This window comes from Vidua macroura, chromosome 13 (genome assembly GCF_024509145.1).
Source record: "Vidua macroura isolate BioBank_ID:100142 chromosome 13, ASM2450914v1, whole genome shotgun sequence".
Classification (NCBI taxonomy): Eukaryota; Metazoa; Chordata; class Aves; order Passeriformes; family Viduidae; genus Vidua; species Vidua macroura.
The window spans coordinates 1622898-1642660 of record NC_071583.1 but is presented as its reverse complement, the minus strand read 5'-3'; the positions used below and the strand labels follow the sequence as shown (position 1 = coordinate 1642660).

The 19763-nt window shown below is 46.3% G+C and overlaps 1 protein-coding gene across 1 annotated transcript in view; it reads left to right on the top strand.

The window, feature by feature from the left end:
• Nucleotides 1–19763, top strand: part of ITPR1 (inositol 1,4,5-trisphosphate receptor type 1) — a 157691-nt gene that overhangs the window by 7833 nt on the left and 130095 nt on the right. Inside the window, exons 2-3 of the mRNA XM_053989142.1 lie at nt 132–239; nt 3855–3925. Coding sequence (XP_053845117.1) covers nt 132–239; nt 3855–3925 — 179 coding nt within the window. The remainder of the gene's footprint in view (nt 1–131; nt 240–3854; nt 3926–19763) is intronic.

Below are 19763 nucleotides of genomic sequence, written 5' to 3'. Positions count from 1 at the left end.
GAGAACTTGCTCGGTTTTTCAAACAAACCAGCAATCAAAGGCAAAGGCTTCTGTTGCTGTAACCTCTGGTAGCTGCACCAAAGAATTCTGCCTGATTAATGTTGTGCTTTATTCTTTATTCTTTCTTCCAGGGGCAGTAAGCCAGAGATGACTGACAAGATGTCGAGCTTCCTTCATATTGGAGATATTTGTTCTCTCTATGCAGAGGGCTCAACAAATGGATTTATTAGCACTTTGGGGTAAGAACAGCTGTTCTTTTGTATTAAAAACACCGTAAGAAGGACTAGCAGAGCTCAGCTAGCTCTCCTGAGCCTGATCCCAGGGAATGCTGGCTAAAGCAAGGGAGCTTTATGGATAGATTTGGCCCTGAATTTAAAAATGGCCTAAAGTGAATATGGCAAGGTAGATTTTGGGAGGCTGGAGAGTGTATCCGTGGCTGTGGTGCAGTTTTATGTCCTTGGTGGGGAGGAAGAACCTGGTCAGGTGAAGGGCTGGAGGGGAATGAATGCAATCCAATGATTTTCATGTTGTTGTCTGTCCCGTGTCTGTCCGTGTGTCCCGTCTGTCCCTCCCTGCTCCTTCCCCCAGTCAGGGATGAACAGACCCCAGTGCACTCTGCTGACTGCACAAAGGATGTAGCATAGGCAATGGAAATAGTGTAAAAATGATATATATCTAACAAAAAAATAAATCAAATCCCCGAGCCAAGTGGCTTAAATACCAGTAACTCACCACTACAGCTAGTTTGGCCTTAAAATTGAGGTTTAATTTGAGGTTTCTCCTACAAACAAAATAGTTTTTCTCCTATCAAAGGAGAAGATGTTTTGACCCTTGTGCTTTGCCAGACTCTGGAGCTGCAGTGGGAGCTGTGTTGTGCCAGCTCCTGCCCCCTGTGCTTCCCACAGAGCCCCTTTGTGCTGCCTTCCACAAGGACACGGGCGGGTGCTCTGGAGCTGGGAGAAGTGAATGCTACTCCTTAACCCAAAAAAAAAAGAAAAAACTTTTTCACGTGGAAAAAGCACCAGCTGGCAGAGCAGGGCCATGGGATTGGAAGGCAGCTCTGAGGAGGGCCAGGGAATGTTTGATCCTGCTGAGGAGGAACCTCTGCAAACATCAGGAGCTGGGTGCTGCTTGGGGAGGAGCCCCTTGCAGGGTGAGAAGCTCCAGGAGCACCTCTGGCCCCTGTTGCCATGGGTGGGAGCAGCGTGTGGCACATGGGGCTGTGCCCAACGAGGGGCACACACACAACCTGCTCTTCCTCATTTCCAGTAGCCCTAAGGGGCTCAGGGTGGGTACAGTCACAGCACATTTTTTTGATGCCTACAGTCCAGATGGAGCTCCCAAGCAGGGTACAGAGTCAGCATCCTGGTAAGTGCCTCGGCAGGAGGCGATGGGCTGGAATCTCACCTGAGTGACTCCAAACTAACTTGTAGGTTTAGTCCTCTAGCTATTAGGATTCTGGAAAATAAGGGGGCAGAGAAGGAAGCAGACACTGAAGATGCACCATGATCTATTATAGGAAAGAGAAGAAAATATGGGATGCTGCCAGAAAGGAGAGAAGGTATGATAAAAGCAGGGGATGTAGTAAGTAGGGTTGGTCGAATAGTATTTGGCAAATGTATTTGACAAATTTCCCAGGTCCTCGTCAAATATGACACGTGCACTCTGCAGCCCTGGATCAGCTGTGTAACGGGCCAAATACTATCTGCTGAACACTGGCAACATGAATTATCCTCTACATCTGCCTATCGTTTCTCCTGCCAGTCCTGAAGCGAGTTTGGCAGTAAATGACTCCAGACCAAGTAGAAAGTTGTTATGCCATGTGGAATCCCACGCGGTGCATGATGAACAGTACGCAGTGGCTGTGGCTTCTGATGGCATTGCTGATGTTTTTCACCATGGGTAGTCCTTGTGGACATGACAGGCCCCAAGCACGTGTATTTCCTAGGCTTGATGAGATGTTCTCATGGCAGGCCTAAAGACCCCTCAGTGTTGGAGCCTCCTCTTTGATTTGGTTAGTGCTGTTTTAAGGTAACTGCATTCTGTAATGGCCACGTATCTCTGAGCCTAATTTGAGCCAGAAATCCTAATTGCTATGTGAAACATGAAATGCGTTATCATCTTAATAAGCCTTTGTAATCAAATTAGTTTTGTCCCATATTTAATTTAGTCTTTGTCCTGGAGAAAATTAAAGCAGCAAAGGAAAGATTTGGTGTAATTGTCCTCCAGCCCATGTGGAGTTCTGACAGTCTGATGTCATAACGATGTGTAATGACTTGTTATGTGCTTCCTGAAGGTTGAGGAGCAGATCCCACTCTACATTCTAATGCTGTCCTAAATCTCTGAAGAGTCTTCCTATTGAATATTCCTATGACATGTTGCTTAATCAGAGCTTTACTCTTGCTGTTTCCCAAACTCAGTGCTGTCATCATGATGATTACTGGTGTACAATATATCCTCTTCCGTGTTTCTCACCCTGTAAAATTTTCCTCTTACCAGTTTGGGAAGTTCCTCATTTTTTTCAACTTAATCTCAGATGAGAGGGATATGTTGCACTGAGATTATCTGTATGGGATGATCAGAGTAACCTATTTCCTTGATATTTTTGGCCCTTTGTTCACCAGAAGCAGGTGCTTCAGCTCTAATGTTAATACCATTCATGTTGGAGCACCTATATATATATACAGTACTGAGTAGGGAGAAAATCCATGGGGAAAAAGCAATTCACTCTGAATGTTTGCATACGCAAATTTTAGATGCATAAAACTGTTGAGCCCTCTTAGTTTCTCTGATCTCTTAATTTTCATGCACTTCCTTATTTTCTCTAATTGTTGTCTCCAGATGCTCCCTGCATGTGAGCAGCCTCTGCAAGGAACAACTCTCATATTCTAGGTCTCAGTCTTCCTCAAGTTGATTCTGCATGAGAATGGACCTCTCAAACCTTTGACCTTGGAGTTTTACTTTCTACGTTTGTGTAGAAAGCCTCTTTGACAGATTGGTTGTAAGGGGCCAAATTGAGTCATTTAGGATCAAATCAAACCCCAAAGGGTTTGGTTGCAGGTGCAATTTTCCAGTTTGGACGCAGTGCTTGGGAAAAGCCCAATTCCACCTTGATCCAAAGCTGCTCAGGCAGAGCAGTGGGAACAAAGGGCTTCCTAAGTATTCCCTTTTATTCTGTGGGATTTCACCTGACCCTGTGGGGGTTGTGCAGGGACAGGCAGCTCTGTCCTGGCATTCCCTCTTGGAATCTCTTGGCTTTGCTTGTCCAGCTCCCTCTCTTCCTGGCAGAACAGGAGGAGGTTGGCTCAATCCCTCAACTCACCTCGTGTTTGGCTGCTGAGCAGGAGGGTACATTTGTGCCTTCTTTTCTCTCAGGAGTCAGTTTTTATTGTGGCAGTGACCGTCCCTGCCATTTCTTGATACTTGAGGGGCCACAGGGTCGGTGTCCAGTTTGCATAGCTGTCATATTTTCCTGTTCTCTATTCATATAAACACATTTGCAGCGTGACTCAAATCTGTCCAAGAGGCAGGAGCTGTCCTGAGGCTGTCTGTCACCTCCCTAGAATATGGGCTGTTCTGTCTGCACCTTGAGCAGGGGACATAAGGATGATGCAGAACACAGGAGCAATGACTTATTTATTGTCCCACCTACCAGGAGCATAGCTCTGGGCAACAGTAAAAATTAGCTGCATGCTTCTTGGAGAGATCTGGCATAAGTTGGCATTTGGGGAATGTCTTCTGCTGAAGTGGCCACTCGGATGAAATATTGCGAGTGAACGACTTTGGTTTTGTTGGCGAGGATGGAAGGGGCTGCAGGGGGATGGAATCTCACTTCACTGCTCATTTCTTTGCAGCCTTGTGGATGATCGGTGTGTTGTACAGCCAGAAGCAGGTGATCTTAACAACCCACCCAAAAAATTCAGAGGTAAGTTGGTCAGACAGCTCCTTGCCCTTCTGCTTGGAAATGGTTCTTCGTTTTGTGCGGTGATGTGTAACAGTTTCTGACCTCCCTGCTTTCTGGAGCATATTTTAGTGTCATCTTCTTCCATGAATGACAGCTCACAAGCAAAAATGTGTGTGTTGAATGTCTGTGGGACTGTGGTGGTCTAACCTGAGTCAGCCCCACCCAGTGGGATGGGGGATGAATTGGGAGGGGAAGAGTGTTCAGATAGAGCAGTTTGGTAGATAAAGGAAAAGCTTCCTGCAGCAGCAAAGCAGAAGAGTGAATTGATTCCCCATTTCCCATGGGCAGGCAGGTGTTGGGCCAAGACAAATGCCACCTCTACAGGCACTCCCAGCTCTGTGTCCTGATGTGATGCCCAGGGTCTGGGCTTGGCTGTGCCCCCCAGCTCCTCTTGCACCCCCAGCCCTCGCAGGGGAGGTGAGGAGCAAAGATCTGCTCAGCAGTAACTGAAACGTGCCTGTGTTAGCAACAGCTGCCAGCACAAATCCAAAATGTGGCTCTACCAGCTACTGCAAGGAAAACTAACTCTGTCCCAGCCAGAGCCAGGAATGAAGAAAGCTTCGTGAGGGGATGGGGTTGATGTTGTCAGTTGTTTGCCTTTCAGATCTGTCCAAATGTTCGCAATCCCTGGGAATTTCATTTCTTTTTCTCCATTCTATCACACATTCTTTCTAATTACCCAGTACCAAACCTCAGGGAAGAGGAAAATAAAAAGGAGCAAGTGTTTGCCACAACTATTGTTGCCTGACCTAATTTGACATGAGCTACCTTGGGCTTTGCTTTCATTCTGCCAGGAAACTTATGCTCAATGATAAGAAATTAGTGCTCAGCTTTTCAGTTTGGCCAGGACTGACTTGTGCAAGAAAGGCCTCAAACAGGAAGGGAAGCACTCGCTGGGATTTTGTTTGCAAAGATCTTGAATTCTTTTTCTCAGCATCTTTTACCCAGAGGATAACTCAGCCAAATATTCTACAATTTTGGTCTGGATTTTATCGTTTCAGGTGTAGCAGCAACTGTGTGTCTTGTTTCTTTGGATGAATCTTTTTTCCTTGGTTATGCTTTGCCTTTATCAGGGTCTCAGAATCACCAAAATTCTATTCAGGTTTGGTCAGAACTGCAGGTGATTGCCCTTGAAAATCATGTACAGTCTGTACTGCTAGTTTTGCTTGCTGTAATTTGGGTGGTTTTGGGTTTTTTTTTTTTGCCATGACATGATGTCGCATATAATGAAGCTCTCCTTTTAAAATATTGCTGAAATCTGTGAGCTCTTGTTGGTTTCTCTCCCTTTTTCCTGGAAAACTGAAGAGCTGATAATTGAAACACTAAAGAGGCAACCTGGGGAAGTTTCAGCATTCAGTGGTAAGGTCTCCAAGAAAGAACAATGTTATGTGGAGCAGAGCCTTGACTTTTGAGGCATTCTTGATGCTAAAATCATGTGGAAGAATAAAGGCAGGTTTGACTGAGACTGCTGGGTGCAGAAGGAGGTGGAGGGAGAGACAGAGAGAGAGGAAAGAATGAGAAAAAGGCAATTCTTGCTAGCACAGTTTAGGAACTGCAAGTACAGAGAGACATTTGTCTGACATAAAACACCGTGGTTAGACATTGTAAATGTTCTCATATTACTTATAATTTATACAGGGAGAAAGAATGGTGTGAACCTTTTCCAACCTTTGTAGTTACTTCAGTGAAGCTTTCATGGGGAGGTTTATGCTTAATGTTAAATGGCAACAAAAGTCATAAAATTTTAGCAGGCTTTTCTCTTATTTATACACATACTTGGTGAGTGTAGTCTGAGATAAAATGCTTTCTGTGGTAAATATGTTCAGAAGAAGTAATAGTGGAGTTTATCACCTCATCTTCACCAGAAATGGAAAATACTCCATTTTTATGCAGCAGTTGGGTGGGGCTTGGAGCAGCCTGGGATGGGGGAAGGTGTCCCTGCCATGGCAGGGGGTGGCATGGGATGAGTTTTGAGGTCCCTTCCAGCCCAAACCATCCTGTGAATCATGCTGGTCATCACAGCAGCTGCAGGCCTGAGGAGTGGGGTCGGGCACTGGTGGTTATGAAGGAATGTTCAAAAATCTTCTCGGAGCAAGAAGAAAATGAATCAAATGGAAGTGACTTGGATTCTGCCCTTACAGAGGACTGGGAAAACACTTCTGTGGTTGTGTGACCTGGTTTATGTCCCTGTGCTCCAAGGTGTCCAGGTGCAGGTCAGTCCCCTCCTGGGAGGGACACTGAGCCTCTCACCTTTGGCCAGGCCTGGGGATCTTCTTTTTGGTACCATTTTTTGAGAAGTTTCATTTGGAGCTTCTTAGAGCAGATCTGTCTTCCGTGGGCAGGTGTAAAACTGTTGTAAATACAAATTTCATGCTTAATCAACGTGAGGGGAGATCTCTAGAAGCAAGATGGACTGCTTAGATATGCACAGATGACTCCAAGAAAATTCAGTGTGAAACTCAAGCCTGTCTATCCAGTGGCAGAATGAATCCACCCTGCTTTTTCCCCTAACCACAGGTGCTTCAGGTTGTAAAAAGTCATGTTGCCAAGGCTACATTTAATCCCTTGCATCTGGTGGCAGCAGCAAGACCCTGCTCCAGAGGGGGGGGGGAGGATTTTCTTTCTACTTGAGACCCTTGAAATGGAGCAGAGCTGCTGTGCACAGAGTGGGGGGGTGTGTGTGCACCATCCCTGTGCCTGCAGAGAGGGATTTGGCAGCAGTGCTTCAGTGTGAGTATATTCTGTCACTGAACACTGGTAACCTGCTGGTGGTGTGAAAATAGCCCTGCCTGAGCAATGTGCTCCTAAAAGCAGCCCCTTCCCAGCTGAGGTGGGGTTTGTGTGCTGGGAATTCACTGCTTGGGGAAGGACTGGCTTGGAGGCAGCGGGGGGAATGGGGATGTGAGCGTGGTGGGACAGCAGGGAAGGAGCAGAGGGATCCTGGGGACACCAGGACTGCCTTTGTTGACAGAAGTTGTGGGGAAAATTGACTCACAGATGGAGCTGGTGGTGGGGGAGCCCTGGAGAGGGTGAGGTGCAAGAGGCAGCTGAGAGTTGGGGGGGGTGATGTTCAGAGTTGGAGAGTGGAGTAAAAGTCTAAATGAGATGGTTAAAAAAGAATTCCAGGGTTATTAGATGGAAAAAAAAGTGAAGTGCTGAAGTTGGAAAGAGCTCCAGAGGAAGGTAGTGCAGCACACTCACTCCTGTGAGTATTTACCTGCATTTATTTCACATGTTAAATGCTGTGGTGCCCCTAGGTCATTAAAATCTTAAAATATTCATTTGATCACTGGAAGGTGTGAAGGCTGATTCTTTTTCTTACTATTTTCCATCCCAAGCAGAATTATTTAGCACCTGTGGTCAGTGGTTTGAGGTTGTATGGCAATTATGGTCTAATATTTCAGTGGATTTTTTTTTTTTTAATTCTGGCTTTCTATGTCCACTTTAAATACAGTGGTTTGGGTGTGTTTGGGTTTTTTTCAAGTACAGCATTTCTCTGGCCCTTCGTGTGTCCAGCTCCAAACAATTCAAAAGTCCTCTAAAACTGCTTTTCAAAATGTGAAGACTGAAGAGTGCATTCATTAGGGTGTTTTTTTGTTAATAATGTTAATATGCAAAAGAGTTTTTTTTACTTAAGTGTTGTAAATGTACTGTGTACAGATGAGACTCCTGGAAGAAATCCTACTTGTATGAATCTCCAAAAAAAGAAAGTGTGACATTCCCTTAGTTATCTGCACTTTTTGAAACAGAAAAGACATCTGATGTTTTTATTAAGCACTAATTGCCATCTTTGAGTGTGACTGTGCGGCTGAAGAGTGGCTGTAAATGCATTTCCTTTTAACGTGCATGGACTGATGTGGGAAGCGTGAGCTGGGCTGAAGCCCCGTGTTCCGCTGGAGATCATTCACAACACAGAGATCCTTATTCCCGCAGTGAAACGCAGCCCTGCCGTGGTGCTGGAGCTGCAGCAGAGCCCGGGGCTGCTGCTTTGGGGCTGGAGCTGCTGGTCTGTGCTCTCAGTGAGCTGGACCGCGCGTTCGCCGAGGTTCATTTGTGTTCGCTCGTGCTGGAGCGCGGCCCCGCGCGAAGCCAAACGTGTTTGTTTTAATGCAAGACGCTGCTACTACAGCAGAACAGTCTGTCTGACAGGCTTCTCAGGAAATTCCTTGCAGCTCTTTATTTGGGATGCAGAGCTGCCTGCCAGCCTTCCAGCAGCTCTGCAATAGCTGCTGGAAACTCTGGCTGAAAGGGCACTCACTGGGTTAATTTGTCCAGCAGCTCCCTCCTTCCAGAACATTGTTTTAGTAGTTGCTGGGCAACACTCTTTTTTTGGCAAGATGTTCAAGGAATGAACCCATATCTTAGACTTAAAATACCCTCATGGCGAAGCAGAAGAGGAGTAGTTCAAATTCTGTTTGTTCTCTTGATCCTAATCCACGCCGTGCTCCTGTGGCTGCTGCCTCTGCAGGTGTTGGGGGCCAGCCCTGGGGGCTCAGCCTCGGGGCTGCAGCAGGAGGAACTCCCCAGGCAGCTTTAATTTATAATGATATGGGGATAAAAGCTGTATTTACCATGGATCATGGAATGGCTCGGGTTGGAAGAGACCTTATATTTCATCCAGTGCCACCCCTGCCAGGGCAGGGACACCTCCCACTGTCCCAGGTGCTCCCAGTCCCAGTGTCCAACCTGGCCTTGGGCACTGCCAGGGATCCAGGGGCAGCCCCAGCTGCTCTGGGCACCTCTGCCAGGGCCTCTCACCCTCCCAGGCAACAATTCCTTCCCAATATCCACAGCTGTGATGGATGTTCTCGAGTTATGCCTGTGCTCAGCACTGATGAAGTCAAGGTGCTTCTCCCCGGCAGAAATATTTTTTATTTTGTCCTTTGTAGCTGTGCTATCGCTGATCTGAAGCCTCCCCACTCCTGCTTTGTGTTACATGAAGGGAACTCCATATGAAGGAAAAAATATGAAGGAAATCTGTGATTCATGCAGGTCTGCTGGAGGCTCTGGAATTCTGTTGCACACATACACATTATTTACCCTTATTTAGCCAGGGCAAGCTTGTTTATGCTTTGGCATCAGGGCTGAGATTAGGGATTCTTTCAGCTGGAGGGTCACAGACATAATTTCCCCAAACACTTCTAAAAATTAAAAAACAAGCTAAGAAAAAATAACCAGGTCTCTCTGCCTGTTGGTTTTGGAGGAGTATGAGCAGCAGGTAGTGCCCTTTGGGTGATTCAGTGCCAATCCCTGTGTTCAGCAGGAGTTTTCTGTGGGATCAGGATCAGCCTGAGGCTCCTGTGGGCAGCCTGGTGCTCTCCACGCACACTTTTCCTGCTCTGCTGTGGTGGAGGGGATGATATCAGCTTTTAAAACTTGGATGTGAAATAGCCTGAATTGTTTGCCTCTCTCAGCTGTGTTGGAGTGGGTGTTCTGCAGAGGTTTGAGCTGGAGTGATGGTGAAGAGCATGGGATAGACCTGAGCTGCACAGCCAGGTCTGGGCTTCTTTTCCTTCTGAACATGGAGTTTCTTATGCTGCTGAAATGCTTGGATGCATTAATTAAAGTGCCTGGATTCCTTTAAGAAATATTTAAACTAGAGTCTAAATATGGCTTTTTGTTCCCCCTCTGATAGTAGCAGTTCAAATAGCAGGATTTGTTTGTCGTGCAGGAAGCAGAACTTTGGGGAGTGCCTGAGTGCTGAGGCCAAAGCCTTCTTGCAGAGACATCCATCACTTGCAATAGAAACTCCTTTCCAATTTTGAGATGTCCAAATCAGATTAAAATGCCCGTGCTGAATATCAGAAGTAGAAAGTGGAGCATAATAGTGAATACCTACCAAACAACTTCTGTTCTACAGCAAACACCATAAAAAGAAAAAGATGCCTCTCACCCCCTTTTCAAACAGGATAAAATCAAAACAAGAAGTGTAAAATCAAAATAAGTTAAGTTGTTTGATGGAAGAGAAAAATGATAAAAATACAGTCTGTTGTTGTGCCTATAATTTTTTTAATTCAAAATTGAAGCATTGAGCATTTTGAGTAAAAAAAAAATCTTTCAGTCTTGCTGAATTAGGATGTAGTTAAATCTGAAATACATTTTGCTGCCTTGATGAGGAATCTTTCAGTATTTATAGAGCTGTTCTAGAAAACTGCCAACTTGTATGCATTTGAATTTGCTGCCCTTTATAAGATGAAGAAATCCTGAATCCTGTCTCTGAATTGTGAAACTTTAGCCCACTGCAGCCTACATGCAAGCAGATGTTGGGGACAATTGTCACTGCAGCATTTAGATATTTAAAAAAAAAAATGCTGGGAAGTTGGAAGTGTTGCTTTTCCATGCAGACAAGTTTGCTTTATATCTGCTAAGGCTTGGGACGCCCTGATTGGGGGGATGCAGGAATCAATGGCAAGGTTGGTTGGGTTTTTTATAGTGGAGGGTGAATTGGAAAGCTGTTTTTATTTCATTTCCCACATCTCTTGCAGTGGTTCCTTACTGGCCTGTGAAGCCAGACAAGGAATGAACCCATATCTTAGGGTTCATTCTAGTTTGTGGGAAATTATTTGTGCTGGAGGACCAGGATACCCCAAAGACATCCTGACTCTGTGGTGCTTTGTTAGCCAGAGGAGCTGTGCCTGCCCTGGCAGTGTCCCAGGCCAGGTTGGACAGGGCTGGCAGTGACTGGGGCAGTGGGAGGTGTCCCTGCCATGGCAGGCTGGGAATGAGATGAGCTTTAAGGTCCCTCCCAACCCAAAACCTTCAGGGATTTATTGTAAATGCAGGTGAGCCCAGTGGGAAGAAATGCTGATGTGTGACTCCAGCTCAGAAGGCTGAATGATTTCTTTATTATAACTATGCTATAATACATTAATATACTATTTAAAGGAGATACTAAAACTACAAACCTACTTTTCTAACTCCCATATCGATCTCACAACTCGTGCCCCTCTCTGAGAGTGCAGCCACAGGTGGGTTGGATTGGATTGGATTGGATTGGGTTGGGTTGGGTTGGATTGGCCATCAGGCTCAAACAATCCTCACCAGAATCCAACCAAGCAATCACCCCAGGTAAACAATTCTCCAAACACATTCCACATGGGAAAAACAAGGAGCAGAAATAGAAATTGTTTTCTCTTTCTTCTCTCTGTGCTCCTCTATGAAAAAATCCTGAGAGAGAGAAGAATGTGCCTGCCACAGGGATTCTGTGTTGATGTGCTTAGCAGAGATAAATGACTGGCTGAGCAATCACTGGCTTCATTAAGGGGCTGGGATTTTTTCTGTGTCCCACTGATGGGGTGCTGAGATGGATGGGAAGGGTCTGTGTGGCACAGTCCAGCTCGGTGTGACAGCTGGGGACAGAGGAGGAGCTGGCTCTGTGAGCACAGAGACTGCCTGGGCTGTGTTTCCCTGCTGCTCTGTCCTGGAGTCCTGTGGCCAAACAGCTGCCTGCCAACTTGTGGCCTCCAAGTGCTTTCCTCTGGGATGTTTTGCATGGAGAAGAAGGCAGAGCAAAGCCCCTTTGAAACAGAAGGTGCCATTAATTTGCATAACTGGAACGCTGTGTGAAACCCAATCTGTTGGTTCAGGTACAGCAGAGGAAGGAGAGGGGATTTAATTTATTATTATCTCTCTCCTGGGGAGAAGTTTGATCTGTGCACTTGGGTGTCCCTGTGTGGGACAAGGGGGGTTGACTGTGCCCAGAACTGGAGAAATAAGCAAAATGCTCTTTTGAGCACTTATTCTTTCTCAACTCCTGCAGGTCTGAGCCTTTTCCCTGTGGAAAGCTCAGGGTATTTCAGGTAGGATTGAGGAAGGGGTTGCCAAAAAGCAATGCTGAGCTATTAAGTAGAGCAGTTCTGTTAATAAACCTGGTCCCAACCTTGTAGACAAAAGAATACTGTGGCTTTGTTGCCATAGTTTCAGTGCAAAATCTGACCTTAGCTACAATAACATTCGGTTAGAAAGAACTAGCTAATCAGTTTTCTAAAATTAGTGTGTTCCCTAGTACATAAGCCAGTATGAACAGGATATTTAATGAAATATTATACTTAGTCACAAGAGCCCAAGGGAGTGAAATGCCTTGATGAATTGTGGGGGTGGGGTGACACTGGTGCCTATCTTTTAATATAGCAAAGCTATTAAAATTTGTGGTTCACTTAATATTTAGAGTAGTAAAGTGTGTTCTTCTGTGCACCCCATTGGTTTTGCTCTGTTCCTTTTGAGAGACTGAGTCTGTTCTGAGAGCTGGCAGGGCGGAGGTGCTGGGGAGTCTCATCAATGCCAAGCACTTGCAGAGGACCTTCAGGTAAACCTCAGGCTGGGTGCTGTGTCTGCTGCCAGCACAGCCTCTGCTCTGCAGGGGAAGGAGTCTCACCCGTTTCGAAGGACACAGACAGATGGATAATGTCAGCAATTGTGTGGAAAAAAACCCTGTGTGTGAGGACAGAGGTCTCCCAGGTACTGGGAACATCTTGAGCTGTACATTCATTATCTAAAGTGCCGAGAGCCTGAAGGGAAAGCCTCAGGTAAAGTGTGGGATGTAAAATCCTGCTGGCAGTCCAGAACACCTCTCTGAGAGTGCATTTATTGTGCCCAGGCTCACTGACCTGGCCCTGGGTGAGATTTTATCCAGCTGTGGTAACCTGGAGCCAAAGATTTGTTTCTTTGCAGTACAAGGAGCTGTGATGAATTCTTGTTCTATTATGTGCAAGTTGGTTATTTGGGTATAAATATAAAAAATACAAAATAGGCAAGGGTGGGAGGCTGGGTGGGCTGTCTGTTCTTCACTTCTGTTTGGAGTTCTTTGGAGCTGTGTTCACCTGCTGTTGGGTGCTTGAGACACCAAGACACACGGGGAAAAGCTTTTTAGACAAGGATCATCTAAATGATGCTTCCCAATTTGGTGGGGGCTTTTGGAATTTGCTAGCCAGTGAGTTACAGTTGCCAGTGGACCATCACCTCTTGTGGCAGGGCTTTGTGGCTGAGGTTAAAAGTGCTGGTAGTCAGCCAAAAGCAGCTGTAGTTCCCTTGAAGACAATCCCAGGACTCAGCTGTGGGCTGTGCTGTGCTGGGTGTGTGGGAGCACAAACGTTTGCTGCCAAATGCACTCAGGTTTGGTTCAGAAAAGCGTTTGCAGCTGGGGAGTGCTGACACTTGCAGGGCTCAGCCTCTTGGCTCCCCTTGGCTTGATGATTCCTGATGAGCACACAGGGAAGGTGTGATCCGTGCTCCTGGATCATCCAAGCCACATCCAGATTTGCGTGTTGACGCTTCAGGAGTTCTGTTTTTAGGTCTGCCTTCCCCAGAAAGCTTTAGGGAGCCACATCTGGCCTCTCAAGCTTTTTCCCCTTGACATGCCTCTGTGGCCAGGTTGGGTTTCCTCTCATCCCTTGATTTGCTGTGGTCATGAGGTGTTTGGTTGTTCAGAGGAGCAGGTGAATGCCCTGTGACACCCTGGGGAGCTCATCCGTGCCAAACTCTTCAGTCTGTTTTGTGTCCTCTTCCTTCTCTTGCTTTTAGGGCACAATGAAGTTCTGTGCTCCTTGCGGTAGCAGGAAATTATAGGAAAAACTTCAATTCTTTTATTTAAAAAATAAGGCTTTATACTTCAAAATGAGTTACAGTTCAAAAATATTTTCAGTCCAGGTTATTTACTTAAGAAGACAAGGGATAAATATGCAAAGTACCCATATCAAGGAGGCCCTACAGGTGCTGTATCCAAGTGCCACATAGAAGTCATTAGTCCAAGAGGAACCCAACCCAGAAGTTAAATAATTTCACTTCTGATTTTCTGGGCAGCCTGTTTCTCACTGAGCAGGAGTCCTGACTGCAGTGGTGGTGTCTCAGGGAGGTACAGCTGCGAGTGCTTGTGTTTGAGAGCAGTCAGAAGGAAAGTGGTGAGGCTGCCAGCAGAGCCAGCCATGAAAATGTGCTGTGGTGGCAGGCAGACCTTGCCAGGTGTCCTGAGCAAACACCCTGTGCCACTCACATGCATCTCCCTCCCTTCCCACACTGCTGGAGATGGAATATTCTGCCCTTCTCCTTGCAGGATCTGGGTTCATCCTTCAGCATGAAGTGTGGCACTTAATGTGTCAACACCTGAGTGTGATCCCTGTCCTCCAGCACCTCCAGCTGCATTCTTCACATTGCTGGGTGGAGATCCAGGTGCCAGTGCTGATCTGTCAAGCTCCTGGTGATTTGGGGCCTGAGTGTATAGAAACCTCCAGTCTGACTTGAAAGTTTGTGATCCAAACTCCAGGAAACAAGTGAGCTGTTGGTGAAGGTTCTTGTCTCTGAAAACTGCTCTGCGTGTTTTTGCCATCCAGAGAGGAATTTGCTGCTTGGAGGTCAGTCTTGAAAAGCACCTGACTGGATCTTTAGGAATAAACTGTTTGTTTCCTTGCTTGGCAGCTGGCTGGCTGGGGGTAGGGAGCTGCAAAAATCCTGGATTGGCTTTAGTGGCCCCTGACAAATGTGTAAAAGAAGCCTTATGTCTCACATGAGTGTGGAAACACCAGAATAGCCATTGCAGACTGACACTGACTGCAGTGTTCCTTGAAAATTTTATTCTGATGAACAACTATTCAGTCAGAGAGGAGCTCGAGGGACTTGTGTGCTAGGGCTAACACTTCTTCATTCCTAATTTGTGAAAACAGTCAGCACTGAGCCCTCAGTGTTGGCAATTATCATCTGTTTTGGTTATGTAATGGACAGAAGTTCAGTGAAAACAGAACTCCTTGTGTTGCGGTGGAAGAGCCTTTCTGTAGCTCTCAGTGAGGTGCTCAGAGGAAGAACTCTCCTGCAAGCTCTGCTGACAGCAGAGAAACCATGACAGTGCTGAAAACACTGCCACAGGATCCTCCCCTGCCTGAACCAGAGCAAATGATGCCTGAGCTGGGTTTTATTGAGGATACAGAGAGCTCTGCTATGCAGCAGCAATCTGGTAGCACTTAGACCTTGTGTTTAGTGAATGCCAACCCTTTCATTTGTCGAGGTTAAAAATTATACAAGGAAAAAATAAACACAGAACGTGCAGGCATGAGGAAGTGAGGGAGCTGGATGAGGGAGCAGCCATCCTGAAAAGGAAAAAAGTCTGAGCTAGAGCTGCAAAAATGCTTTCCCTCCCTTTGGAGCAGCACGTGATCTCCAGCCAGCACCAGTTGGCTTTGAGCAGCACCAGGGCAGAGGTTTGGGCTGGTGGTGGCCCAAACCTCTGGGAGCCAGTCCAAAGGGGCTGCTTTGGGTTGGGCATTCCAGCCCTCAGCTGCCATGAAGCTGCATTTTATTGTCAGAGAAAGAGGAATAAGAATAAATCTCAGCATTATTAGAGTGTGGCCAGTAGCAGTGTGGAGAGGAAGAGTTCAGTCTCCTCTGAAGGGGGGGACAGGACCAGGGAGGGCTGAGCTGGGTGTTGACTTTGGTGCTTTCCCAAACTCCTCCCAAAAGCAGGAATTGCAGTGCTGATCTGGCAAATGCTCCAGACTCCCAGCTTTGATTTACCAGCACCAAGTGGTGCATCTGTGATCACAAATGGCTCCAGCACAGCCTTTCTCAACCACAGCATTTGCATCTGCATTTAACTGGATTTTTATGGCAAATGCATCCAGGTGCCTTTGACTTCTTGCTCATGTCTTAACTCCAGGATTGAGCAAAGAGGCTTTTTGGAGCCTTTAGTGCAACTTCACAGGGGGTAGTGTTGACTTACTTTGCTCTGACCTTCAGAAGTGCGTTTTCCTTGTTGGTTGAAAAGCAAATCACGTCCCCTGTTTAGGTGATTGCCACAAAAACTGATCAGAAATTGAGGTTCTGTAAGAGTGACTCGAGCACCACGTTTTCCTGGGAAATGAGAATTGTGTGTTTGCTCTGGGAGCATTTTGCAGTGTTATGGGGTGGTGGCTCTGTAGGGAGAATAATCCTTCCCTGCTGCAAAGTGCATCCACAGTAAGTAGGGATGGCAGCACCCTGAGCTCCTGCCTTGGGGACTGGAGGTAAAGCTGAAGGCAATATAGATTTTACAAATAACGTTCTTGGTTGGCATTGACAAGCTTTAAAATAAGTGAAGAATTTTTCCTCCCACTCCCTGCCAGGCAGATGGCCTTGGTCATGAAAAATGACAATGAGGAGAAGATCCTTCAAATATGATCTATAAGATTTAATCCCAAATATAATTTTTTCCATATGCAGCCTGTCATATGCTGCAAGTTTTTGTGTTCTGAGACGATTTGGGCAACTTGACAGATGACAATTCTGCACTGGGATCAGAATTTGCCTGCAGAGAACTCTGGGCTTTAGCAGCTTATTTGTATTGCAGTCTCCTTACAGGTTCATGTATATATTTCAATATGTATGTAGAAACAAATAAACATTGTGGGAGAAAAGAGTACAACATATAGAGATGATTTTTTGTTCAATTGTAGCAGCTTATGCTCTGAATATCCACTAATACTTCACAGCAGCTCCTTTTAATCTGAATATCACGGTTGACATTTAATTTGTAGTTTTTATCTGATGCAAAAATAACTGGGAAGGATGTGTTTTTGTGTTTATTTTTTAGTATTTAGGTGCAGTTACCTTGAAAGATCAGAAGGCATCACCACAGCTGCTCAGTGTTCCCAGTGCTCAGTGCTGAGCAATACTGGGAGGACCTTGAAGGCAGAGGAGTAGCAGGGAGAGCTGTAAAGGAATGTGATTTAATCTGTGCCTTTATGTGGTGTTTGATTGAGGGGAAGCCCTGCAGCTGTGCTGAGGCTGAGCTGATTCAGGATGTGTTTCCAGAGGGGTGTCACAGTTCCCTGTGCTGCCTGTGCACCCACTAAATGGAGAGGGGGGGGTTGTGTAAAGATGGGAGGAAAAATCTTAGCAAGGTTTTGAGATGTGGAGTCCACATGGAGTTCTTACTCTTCCCACTAATGAGTAAAGCAATGTTCAGAATAGAGCAGGAGAAAATATTCTGTTCTTCCAGCTTCTCCATGAATCCCTTACTGAGAAAAGATATGAAAATATCCAAGTTTTTCATTTTCTGAAATTCAGCAGAAAAAAAGAAGCACATCCCAAAACCTCAGAGAAAAAACAAAGTTCTTTGGGGAAAAAAAAATATATAAACATGGGTTCTTGTTTTCAGACCATTTCCAGGGACAGGGGATTTTTGAGCAGAAATTCCTTTCTTTGAGCTTCCAGTGTTATTTTCATACCTGCTGGCTGCATAGATTAGTGCTGTCCTGAGGATCTTCGTGATCCTTCACCAAGGTTTATTCCTGCCTAAAACCAGGAAGGGATTGAGGGGAGCCCTCTGCATCTCACACTGAATTAATTCCATCTTGCTGTACCTTCTGTTCCCTCCAGGTGTTTGCACTGTTTACACTTGCTGCTCTTTCTTGTGCCTTTGCTGGGTTTGCCTGTCTGCTCTGGGTTTTTAGAAGTCCTTGCTCTGATGTTTAATGCAGGATTGAAGTTAAACATTGTGTTGGGAGCTAGATATCAAAGTATTCAAAAACTAAAAATAAAAGGGAAAAAAAGTGTGAAGTAAAGAAGCTGCAGCCTTAGACGGAGAAACTTAGGAACTTAAAAAGAAAAACTTTTATCTGACAGATTTTGAAGTGCCTGTCACTTAATGTTCCTTCCTTCAAGTCCTGGTTGGAGGCTCATTTCAGAAAACCACAGTGACTCAGCTACTTTGAATATCTGTTCTGTGGCGCGTGGTGGAAGCTCCCAGAGTTTCTCCCGCCTCCAAACGTTGTTTTTATTGGTGGATAATTCACTGGCAGTATCTTGTGCACTGTGCTAATTTCAACCACGCTGCCAATATTTAGATTTTTAAAGTGTAAAGGCATAGTGCCCTGATATTGGTAAGTGGAAAGGAGAACGTTTGTTTATAAATATTATTATTTTGCAAGTGTAAAGGTGCGCTTACCTAGATTTTTGTTCCAGATAATGCTGAGTTCCTCTGTACAACACTAAATGTTCTTGGGAGTGAGATTTGCCCTGTGCTGTTGTATGGCCTCGAGCTCTTTGGGAATGCTGTGGAGAGAGTTGGTTCTGGACAGAGCTCTTGCTGAAGCAGCCAGGCGACCTAGTGAGAGCTCCTGAATGTACCAGAGGGAATTTCTGAGCAGATCCCGTGTAAGCACACACAAACCAGAGCTAGTGGAGTGTCCAGGAAGGAGCCACGTGGCTGTGGTGGGGCTGCAGTAACCTTTTTATCCCTGCTTAACACTCCCGAGGATGGCAGGAACAGACGATAGGGGCTGGATAGCTGTGATGGCTGGGAAGGGAAGCTGTCCAGTGGAGCAGCCTTTTCCTCAGACACGGATCCACAGGAATTCTTCATCCGCCCGTGGTGGAGCTCTGACAGGCTCCTGGGAGGGCTTGCTGTGCTGGGTGCCACCACCAGCTGCCAGCTGGGGCTGTTGGGGCTGCCAGTGCCACCTCTGGCTGGAATTCACACCGGGGCTGAGCTGCTGGGGTGCTGCCCTGGCTCTGCTGTGGTTCTCTCCCCCAAATTTCCCCCCCCGTGCAGGAAGGGTTGCCATGGAGGAGAGCGTGGGGTGGGAGTAGGCAGGAGCAGCTGCCGGAGGGCAGCGGGGGAGGATCCTCCAGCAAGGCTGCTCTTGCAGGCAGTCCTGGGAACTCGTGCTGTCCAGAGCTCTGTGCATCCCTCGGGGAGAGCTCCGTGGGTTGTGGGCGAGGACGGAGCTCCCACGTGAGCCAAGTGGCTTTCCCTGCCCTGCTCCGGAGGGAGGAGGTGATGGCCTCATGGGCATGGTGGCCTTCGTGGACCTTTGGGTTTAGTCACGTTCCATGCCCACCCTGTGTGCATTTCTGCACTGTTTAAACCCATTTAAGAAGAGACTGGACGATTTAAACTGATTTTAAAAGACCCTGACTCAGTGCCAGGGTTTAATTGATGAGGAGGTGTCTGCTCAGAGGTTGGGCTTGATCTCAAAGGTCTTTTCCAGCCTGGTTCATTCCGTGATTCTGCCCCTTCAAGGATGTGCAGAACAACTCTGTTGTTTCTTTGAAAGTCCTCTGCGAATTTTTAATCTGTTGCTTTGAAAGAAAGTCCTCTGCGAATTTTTAATCTAGCAAAAGGGTGTTCTGATGGTGAACTGACAGATCCATCTGCTCCGTCACAGGGGGTTTGTCAACAGCTTCAGTTTAAATATTTTTAGTGAAAAAGTTGATTTGTGTATGTAACAGGCATATGGCTTAAGGCTTGTACTCAGCAGCTGTTTGGGTGTATTTATTAGGAAAATACCACGCGGGGATGTTTGGTAAGAAAATCTTGTTCTCTGGGGTGGGGTTGGGGTGTTTGAAGTCACTCAGAATCCACGAGCAGCCCAGGAGTGCAGGCTGGAAGCTTTCCCAATTTAGCGGTCATTCGTGTCCCCAGACGTGGGACACAGTGTCTGAGAGTGTGGGCAAGCTGATGACAACTTTCCAGACATGTTATATCAAAGAGATGGAGATAATGTGCATGGAAACTGTAACACTTGGCAGTGTCTGTAGTAGTGCACTTCAGGGCTGGAGTAGCAAACCCGTTCCATCCCTGTGTGCAGCGTGTTCTGTCCCTGCTCTGAGCTGCTGTCACACTTCCAGCCTCAGTATTGCCCTGTGAAAATACAGGAATTATTCTCTCGGCGTCAGGGAAGTGATTTGGCTCAGCAGCTGCTCTGCAGTGCGCGTGATTCTCCAGCAGCTCATCAGTTTCTCCTCAAATACGGAGTTTTTGTCACGTTTTTAACCACGCTTGCAATGGCTTCACCAAAGCCTTCAAAGCTTTTTGAATGAGCAGGAGGGGAAA